The 10,089-nt window shown below is 40.8% G+C and overlaps 1 protein-coding gene across 6 annotated transcripts in view; it reads right to left on the reverse strand.

Moving 5' to 3' along the window:
- Positions 1-10,089, reverse strand: part of LOC146672452 (uncharacterized) — a 47,894-nt gene that overhangs the window by 1,613 nt on the left and 36,192 nt on the right. Inside the window, exons 1-7 of one of the 6 annotated variants that reach the window (XM_085385948.1) lie at positions 7,598-7,728; positions 5,855-6,205; positions 3,061-3,179; positions 2,847-3,006; positions 2,645-2,749; positions 1,926-2,255; positions 88-414 (exon numbers count right to left, since the gene is read on the reverse strand). In XM_085385948.1, coding sequence (XP_085242074.1) covers positions 88-414; positions 1,926-2,255; positions 2,645-2,749; positions 2,847-3,006; positions 3,061-3,179; positions 5,855-6,205; positions 7,598-7,634 — 1,429 coding nt within the window. In that variant the 5' untranslated portion in view covers positions 7,635-7,728. Of the gene's footprint in view, positions 1-87; positions 415-1,925; positions 2,256-2,638; positions 2,758-2,846; positions 3,180-5,853; positions 6,206-7,597; positions 7,729-10,089 lie in introns of those variants that run through there. The other 5 variants (XM_085385939.1, XM_085385967.1, XM_085385976.1 and 2 more) reach the window with 5 other exon arrangements.

Genomic DNA, 10,089 nt, shown 5'->3' on the forward strand with positions numbered 1-10,089 from the left:
TTTTCAAAACAGGTTCACTCATTTAAAAGTTAATTATTTTGGTTTAACGCATTAGAGAGTTTTTCAAACCAGTCAATCAGCACTGACCTCTGACTTTCAGCTCCACTTGTTTCTTCATCCGGATCTTTCTATACCTGTTGTAGACAGTACAGGTGTAGATTCCTCTGTCCCAGTCTGTGGGGTATTTCAGGGTTAGACTGAGGTCTCCAGTTTTCAATAGGCCATCATTAATCTTTGTTCGGTTTCTGAAAAAATGATGCAGTAATGCAAGCAGGTCAGAGGTGTTGTGATACACGTTGACCTTCCTGTTCTCTTTGTCCGTCCACTCCACTCTGGCTTCTTTCAGTGAGTGAACTGTGGTTTGGCAGGGCAGCTGGACAGACTCCTCACCTGAATCCACCTCCACCTCTGGCACTAAGAGCAACAACACATCATGAGCTGTACAGACAGCAAAGGTAGTGATCACATTTTCATTAGATAAATTAATGTATTTGGACATCCCAGCAGGGAGGTCTCCAGCAAAATTAATGAACAAATATAACATCAAACACTCCAATCAAACATAAAGAGAGGTGTTGAAGTGGGTCCATATTGTGCTTTCATTTCTGAAGAGTTCCTCAGAAACATTGTTTCTCACAATGCTGCTGCTTCAACTGCAGCTGATTGTTAGATACAAGAGTCCTCTTCACACACTTAGGTTAATTATGGAGTTCCACAGGGTTCCGTTCTAGGACCAACACAATGTAGATGCTTCCCTTAGGCAGTGTCACTACAGGGCACATTTTCATTGTTATGCAGACAGAGGTTGTCCTAAAAACTCTCTGAAAAGCCTGAGAAGTAGTCCTCACATACAAGGTCTTAAATAATCAGGCCCCATCTTATCTTAATGACCTTGTAGTACCATATCAGCCTATTAGAGCACTTCACTCTCGCTCTGCAGGCCTACTTGTTGTTCCTAGAGTATTTAAAAGTAGAATGGGAGGTGCATTCAGTTTTCAGGCCCCTCTTCTGTGGAACCAGCTTCCAGTTTGGATTCGGGAGACAGACACTATCTCTACTTTCAAGATTAGGCTTAAAACTGTACTTTTTGCTAAAGCATATAGTTAGGGCTGGACCAGGTGACCCTGAATCCTCCCTTAGTTATGCTGCAATAGACGTAGGCTGCCGGGGATTCCCATGAATCATTGAGTTTTTCTTCTTCACTGACCTTTTTTCACTCACTATATGTCTATCTACCAATCGGTATTTGATCGTTAGTCTTTACCTTAATATGTAAATCACCTTGAGGTCACTGTTGTTGTGATTTGATGCTGTATAAAAAAACTGAATTGAATTAAACTAAAAGAATGATGACTGACAAAAACTGTGAACAGACAGCTATCTGTGGACCAGGTTTGAACTGAAGTCCCTGATGCATTTGTGTTCATCATTTAAAACACAAAAAAGCGCAAGTAGAGAACATGAATGTGCCTATTCTTGTAAGCAATTGTAGTACTGCAATTGCACCCTTGGCAGAAACTCAAATACTGTGTTTAATTCTGTTTTGTAGTTTATAATGTACAAAGACCAGTCTAAGTACTAAAATTGATCTTTTAAATGCAAAGTTCTATTTAAATATTCAATTTGTATTTGTGTGAATGAAAATGGGTGAAAAAGCAGCCAGTGCCCAAAGTAAAACATTGAAAGAACTTCAGAAAACCCGGAGAACTATTGCTCAAGACCATTTTATGAAATTATAAAATTAGAAGAAACTTTGGCTCATTGGCAGCAAAATATAAAGAAACTAGGGGTACCTCTAGATATACTGTATGCAAAGCACAGTATATGAATACTTTTGCCCTAAAAACCTCAGCAGTTCATGTACATTCTACTTGAAGGGTCCATAAATGAACTAACCACATTTCTATTATTGAGGCTGTACTGACCTTTGACCTGAAGCACCACTTGTTTTTTCATCAGAACATTTCCCTTAGTGCTGTAGACAGTGCAGGTGTATGTCTTTGTGTCTCTCTCCGTGGGGTATTTCAGAGTCAGACTGAGGTCTCCAGTTTTCAGCAGACCTTCTTTCATCTTCGTTCGGTCTCTGTAAACCTGGTCCTGCTCATTGTGGTGGTCAGTGCCGTTCTGATACACGTGGACCTTGTCATTATCACTGTCTATCCACTCCACTTTAGTGTCTTCAAGCAGGTGAACTTTGGCTTTGCAGGGCAACTGGACAGACTCCTGCCCTGAAACCACTTCCACCACCCGGGGGACTGAAAGGACAACAAAGGACAACATGATGACATCAGCAGCAGCTGTGATGGTCACATGACCTCCCTGTCCCTCCTTGTCTTCTAGTCTCAGTCAGATTGTGTCTCAGTTTGTTCCTGATGTGTTCCTGACTCGTTCTTTGGTAACTAGTCTGCAGTGTCCTGTAAAGTGCTGCAGACATGTTGGATGAAGAAGAACAGACAGACTGAGCCTCCACAGTCGGCCATGTCTCACACACATCAGCACAGAAACCATGAAGATCTCATGTGTCTCATGTAACTCTCAACTCTTTCAGCTTCTGGAACAAGTTTGTGTGAGCCACAGTCACGGAGCCACCAGAGGACACCTGCTAACCAACGGCATTATGGGTAGTGTAGTAGGAGACACTCACCTGACTTAAAATAGTATCGGAAATTAAATAAAAGACCTCCAGAAACAAGAAGAACCAGGAGAACCAAGTGAACCATGGAAGCTATGGCCCAAGATGGAAATGGTTCTGTTGAGAAACATAAGGAAAAAAAATAACAACATAACCTTTGATCTCTGACCTGCATCTACACCTAAGGCCTTTGACTTATTTATGCATCACTGACCTTTGACCTGCAGCACTACTTTCTGTCTCAGGATGTCTTTGTCCCTGTAGATGGTGCAGATGTATCCTCCACTGTCTCTCTCTGTGGGGTATTTCAGGGTCAGACTGAGGTCTCCAGTTCTCAGCAGGTCTTCACTCATCTTTGTGCGACCACAGTAAAGGTCGTCCTGTTTCTTAAGGTTCTCACTTCTGTTTGGATACACATGGACCGTCATGAGTTCTCGATCAGAGCGAGTCCACTCCACTGAGGTGTCACCAGGTACGCCAGGTCTTGTTTGGCAGGGCAGGATGACAGACTCTGAGCCTTCCTCCACTTTTATCTCCACCTGCTGGTCTGAGAGGACAATAAAACAAAACTATCTGAATTGCAAAACGTCCAGGCTATCATGCTTTTCCAAATAAGACTTCAAATGAGTACAAACAATTGTTTCTAAAAATTTTGAAAGGACAGGCAGCTTAGTGATAGGCATAAAATTAGCTAACATAATTTGATCAATATCAGGTTTCTTAAATAAAGGTTGCACTGATGAATGTTTAAAGTCTACAGGAACCACACCAAAAGACAAACTGATATTCATGATGGCCAACAGTAACTGACCTATACTAGGAAAAACCTGTTTATTAAAATCAAGGAGCAGCAGCATCTTGAGGGAAACCTGAGGGCTTAATTTGATGAACCACATCTTGTATGAATCCCAGAGTCACTTGCTTAAACTGGTTCAAAACAGTTGAACAACTGGCTGAGGCAGATGGATGAAAAACACAAGATCAACTGGGAGCCTTTGTGGTGGCAACCTCATCAATCGAAACTGCATTACACATATCAGGGGAGGTTTTGAAACAGACAAGCTGTGAGGCATTAGAAACAGAGTATATAGTTTTGAACATCAGGCCTGGGTTATGACAGTTGCATGCAATCATGTTTGATAGGTGTTCTCTTTAACAGTATTCTAATAAAGACGCCAGCAATTTGATAAGATTTGAAGCGTGTCCTTTTTCAGCCTCCATTCTGCTCTGCGACACTTCAAGATGGTTTGGAAGAAGGAGCTGAACAAGGCACTAATCTCCTCCAGATCAGAAGAACTAGAGTTAGGGGGAGATATTTATTTAGACTCTTTTCCTCCAATATATCTTTCTGAGTTAACTTCAGTAATTACTTCCTCAAAACCATCAACGTGTCTTTAGACCCAATTTCTGCAAGAGTGCTCAAGGACGTCCTACCATTTATTAATCATATTTGAATCATATCTATCTAATAGTCACTCATTTGTTCATGCAAAGTTTCACAGGGTTCAGTCCCAGGACCAGTTCTATTAACACATGCTTCCCTTAGACAGTTTCATCAGAAGACATAGCATACATTTTCACGGCTATGCAGATGACACCCAGCTCTATGAAGCCAGATAACACACACCAATTAGAAAAACTGCAGAAATGTCTAAAAGACATAAAGACCTGGATGGCCGCTAACTTTCTGCTTAGGTTACTGTACTTCTTGGAAATATGTTACTCACCAGCTTACTCTGTAAGACTAGTACCATTTAATTTAATTGCTATAGAAGTTGTTTGAAATTATTTTTGATCAAATCAAAATGAATTGCTGACCAGGTTTGAGAGCCGATTATGTAATATGCAGTTTGTTTGTAACAGATCTTAGAGGCACGCGCTAAGGACAGGGGAACCTCCAGAATTTTTCCATAGGGGTGAATATTTATGGGGGCCACAAAAATATTTTTCAAGATTTCTGAAAAACTTCAGGACTGAAGTTTAAAGTGCACATTTTATATGTGAAACTTTCTGCCATGAGGGGATTATTATGGAAACCCAGCTCCAGAGACTGTAATCCCAGCTTCCACCCACCATCTAGACACACCTCACCTGTCATCTCTGGCTCCACATCCTTACAACTGTGCCCCATCTCCACTTTAGTCTCTGGTAAAGAGGGTGGGCTGGCCTAACCTGTGGCCAGCCACCCTCTCACCAGACCAATAGCCAGGCTGCCCTCTGTCTCCTTCCGCACCCTTGCACCAATTCACCAGCTTCTTTCATAGACAGCCCAAGGCTACAGGTGGGCCCTGCCTGTGCTAACATCAGCAGGTGCTCAGGGTGAGGAACAGAAACAGGATATGAGCCCTGTGTAGCCCCAGCAGGAGCAATCAGAGATCCCTGAGAAACTTGTGTAACCTGAGAATCAGGTGCATCTAGGTCCAAGCTAGTAACAGATTTTGTCTGCTGATGCTGGGTCCCTGGTGTCAGCTTTTGCCCTGGTCAACACAAAAACTTTTTTTGGTCTTGCCCTGCCCAAGTCTCTGCTTGCAAGCCCTGCTTGTCAGAGGAGACAGCATGACCAAATGCGGGTACCGATCTGTCTAAACCCAATCCTGAGGGTCCTCGGTCGCCTGAGCCTGGGTGTCCTGGACCATCTCGAGGTGAAAAGAAGAAATGGCAATTCATACACAAAATATTTTTGCCCCCTGTTTTTGTGGTTAAATCTGCTGATAAGTATTCAAAATTAATGAAAGCATATGTATTTTATTCAGTTGGAGGTCTTCCAGTACCAAATCCTGGTGTTTGATGGAAAGCAGTTCACCTACGGTATAAACAGACCATAACCATGATAATAACCAACCAGCTGTGCTTTCCAAGGATGGATGCATGATGTGCAATGTAAATGCTTTTAGCTCTCTAAGAGTGTAGGTTATTATCAGGTGTTTGGAAAAGAAATAAAAAGCAAAAAACAACAACCCCACCAAAACAAAGCAAAGCAAAATCTAAATCATTTCAGTGGCCAAACCACAAATAATATGAGAAAGTAACATGATGCATTAAAGCAGTATATTTTTGTGCAGTTGATATTTTATACCTTTTAATGAGTGAAAATAACGTAAACCAGAAAAGCTAATTCATTCAGTACAGTGTGAAATTCTTTTTTTAATAATAACTGTATTAAATCCCTGTATTTTCTCATAAATGTGGTAAGCAGTTGTTTTTAAATAATCAGTTGCTGACCTTTGACCTTTAGCTGCACATCTCTCTGTCCTGTTTCTTCTTTCCCATCACTGATGGAGCAGGTGTAGACGCCGCTGTCAATCAGGTCTGGTTTTCTCAGAGTGAGGCTGAAGTCTGAAGTCTCCAGAGCATCAGGCCTCATTGATGTGCGCCCGCTGTAGCGGAGGTTCTGTTTTTTGAGATCATCACCTTCTTCTCGTCGCAGGTGGACAAACGTGGGACTGAGATCACTGCGAGTCCACATCACTGTGGGGTTTTTCTCAGGAATAATACCAGAGTACTGACAGGGCAGCAGAACAGACTTTGCCTCCTCATACACCTCCACCACCACAGCCAGGGCATGCTGTGAAACTGTAAGGACACACAAGCAGAAAGACAAATTAACAGCATGCTTTGAGTTTGTGTCAGCATCCACGTGCTGGAATGCAGGTTACCTTATCTGCAACTTCTACACTCAGTCTATCCATGTAAGTGGGACCTGAGGGACCTTTGAAAGGGACCAGACTTTTGATGCAGTGTTGGTGTAATGATGGCAGCATATGACCAACCACAAAAATGAACAGGGTTCATGAAAACTAACCTACGAAGCCAATGTTGGAAAATCTGAAGGTCTGCAGCTTAATTTACCACAGAAACAAGTGGAGCTCCTTCACATAACGCACAACGGAGGGTTAAACTCTGCCCAAGATCCTAATCCTGCTTCTCCTGATCAACAAAACGTTAAGCAGAGAATAAAAATTTAGTGTGAAAAGATTCGGTTTCTCTCTCTCCTGGTTTGTTCAACAGTTTTTGATGTAAATGTCTGAGTGAAGCGACGTTCAACGTTCACTCTGAGCTCTGAAGTCTGAGATGCCACTCAGATGACCACTGTGCAAGGAGAAAAAATAAAAAAATAAATATCCTGTTGAATCAGAAATGTGTAATTAAACAGCTGAAAAGGTCAAAAGTAATGATCAAACAGTTCAGCTGTAACAGCTGCTGCACAGAAACCCTTAAAGCTGATGTGCAATTCATGCACAAAACATTATTAGTGAAATGTACAGGTGGTCCTGGCACAAATACAAACACAAGCAAACCAAACAACTGCCTCTTAAATTGTATTACAAATAAACACAGTTTCCAGAAGTCTACGAGGACAAAGCTTCTTTTCTAAACATGGCAGTACAGGTCACATGACTTCTGGAACAATGTCCTTTGGAGGAAGCGCACCAGCAAATCTACATGTCTGAATCTCTGAAGGAGAAAAGAATCAAGATTTTGCAATGGGTCAGTCAAAGTCCAGACCATAACCCAACTGAAATGCTGTGGTGGAACTAAGAGAGAGCTTTGCATAAACAAATGTCCAAAAACCTCAATGAACTGAAGCAATGTTGTACAGCAGAGTGGGCCAACTGTTCTTTTTACAGGGATGATTAGAAATAACTATATCACAGGTGTTTGACAAAGTTTATATATACAGATCAGGCTGAATGAAACAGCTACCAACAAGAGTGTGCGAGAGTCCAAGTGCTGTGTATTCTGATCTGTGTGCTTTGACTGGAAAACCAGTTGTAACATGAGCTCATCTGAAAGCCACCAAGAAGAATCCAGAGATTTGAAAGTTGCTGCTTTGGATTGTTAGTTTGATCTGAATCAGAATCCAGTGTTTGATGGAAATCTCCTCCTGCTGCACTTCAACACATTAAAGAGAGAGAGATGAAAGAAAAGCTGATGATGAGAGCAGAGAGAGGAAGGTGTACTTACCGTGCAGGAGGATCACAAACACCACAAACATCTTCATGTTCCTGTCAAACTCAGAGACTCTTTAAAAGCCCTTCAGGACATCAGCTCACAGCAGCTTCACTTTCCTCTGCTGATCATCTACTGACACTCTCACACTGCTTCACAGACAAAGTTTCACACTTCAGTGAGGGAGGACGTCTGTTGCTCAGATCATTCCAACAGAAACTTCAACCTCGATCAGATCGGGGCAGACTGTGAGGAAAGTGAGGAAAAGCAGGAGAAACAAGCTCATTAAATAAGAGACATCAGACAAAGGTCATTTACACTGAAGTCAGATCCAACTTTATGAAGAAGCCAGCAATAAAATCTGAATCGTGTGGAGGAAAAATCTAATTTGAATGAATTTTGGTGTTTGAGCTAAAATATTTTCCCTTCACTGAGTTTACAGTTAGAGTCCATACAATAAATACTCATAATAATAATACTGTATATGAGTGTTTTACAGGACTAACACTGTGAGTTCAGCTGCTGCCACCAACTTTTATGACATGTCACATTATCCTGTAAAACACACTCTTATCTCTTTATCAATAAAATGAACTGAACTTTGACCTTTAGGATGTTTATCCTTTGCACTACTAAACCTAAGGTCTGCAGCCAGACTGGATGAATAATAACAGAAGCAGAGGACGAGGATGAATACAGGACTTACCTCATTTGTGCATTTAACCTGAAACTTTGTGTCCACATTAGACACTGAGGGCGGCTCTGAGGCCCATTCATTAAGGATCCATCAATTTTCAACAAACTGAAAGTGTTTCAGACTACATCTGAAAAGAAGCCAGAAAGAATAAACACATCAGTAAACTTCAAATAAAGACATTAAAAAAGGAATGAAGGACTTGTGATGTTCCTGTTGGTCTCGCTAAATGGTCAAAATAATGAAGGCTGTTCTTTCTGAGCCCAGGACAAAGAATCCTAGAAAAACAGGAAGTGATGAGTTCTAAATGAAAGTCAAACAGTCTGAATGTGTGATGGCGATGTTGAGATTAGCTCTATTTAAAAAAACAAACTGTATCCGTAAAATGAGAGAACAAAAAAAGACTGCACAGGTCTGCACTAGTGGAGAGGTTAAACTGCACACAGAAAGATGTTCACACGTCGCAACAGAAGCTGCATTTCCTCTTAATATGAGTGTTTAAAAAACACAACCACTCAATAAAAGGAAAGTCGCTCTGCGTTGTGGTTCTAATAGTTTTCTTCCCCCTAAAACTCTTTAACCTTGATGACATGTTACATCTACTTTGAGGTTTAGAAACAAATCTTTGGTGCTCAGATAATCAGCTTTTAGCCTCAAATTAAGACAAAGCAAAAAGTTTTGTGTAGGACTTTAGCTCTGACCAGTAAGCTTGTACTTTAAAAAACAAACAAACTAGTCTTTTTTTTTTTAATTTGGCAGAGTTTAAAAGAGTAAATCTTGCTTGTCCCTCTACAAATCACTTTCTATATTTTGAAAGTACAGTGGTATTCATATCATATGCTATCTGCTTAACAGGTTAATTAATTAAATTGACAGAAAAGGGGTTCTGTAAACTGTGCATATGCTACAAGCTGATTAGCTGACAAGTGGAACAGCTGTGTGTTTGTTTCAAGGTGACCAGCAGCTGACTCCACCCAAAGGAAGTGACCTCACACCTGTTTTATTCATTGAAACAGGATGATGAAAAGCTGTGAGCGAGCGTTTTGAGATGTAAACACTCACTCAAGAAGAAAAAAACTGGATCAGACTAAAAGTTAGCCAGTTGTTTTTATTTTCACTTATTTACAGGATGGCTCATTTCAATAAAATCAATATGAAACAGTAGAAGATGGAAACCTGCCAGATTTGAGCTAAACTGCTCATTTCCATGTGTCGTCCATGGGCAGGTCACATGACTCTATCCAACATACAAAGACACACAAGAAAAGCCAGAGAAACAAAGACAAATCCAAACAATCCATCATACTGAGTCAAAGTGATCACAGGTCTGCTTGTTGGAAATTACATTAAACGTTACACAAAGAACAAAAAAGAAGTAAACTTCATAAAAACTTCACAAATGATGCTTTAAATGAAAAATAAATCCGTGTAAATAATTCAACAGGTCACATGTTAGAACCACCTTAACTAAACTCTGTAGCCGGTCACTGTGGTTTGTCCCAGCAGCTCTTAGGAAACAAACTGCTAACTTCAGTGTCAGCACACACTGTTAGTAAACTATGCAACACTGAATTCAGGTTTCAGTTGTGTTAAGTTGTGAAGTTGTGATGAAAGTCTTCTTACTGACACAGGTAGGATGGTCAGGCGTCCTCTGTTCCTTCACCGTTCATGAACTGTCACTTATAAAATGCTGCCAAACATCAACTACACTCAATAACTAAACGTGTGCAGGTTAAAGTGATGGACGCCCAGATCTGCACTCCAAATACAAACAGACTAAAGGTGTTTCCTCCAGAAACAAAGACAATATTTA

The sequence above is a fragment of the Rhamphochromis longiceps genome, linkage group LG3, assembly GCF_057381845.1.
Source record: "Rhamphochromis longiceps isolate RC_006_pf linkage group LG3, R_longiceps_female_GT1.1, whole genome shotgun sequence".
Classification (NCBI taxonomy): domain Eukaryota; kingdom Metazoa; phylum Chordata; class Actinopteri; order Cichliformes; family Cichlidae; genus Rhamphochromis; species Rhamphochromis longiceps.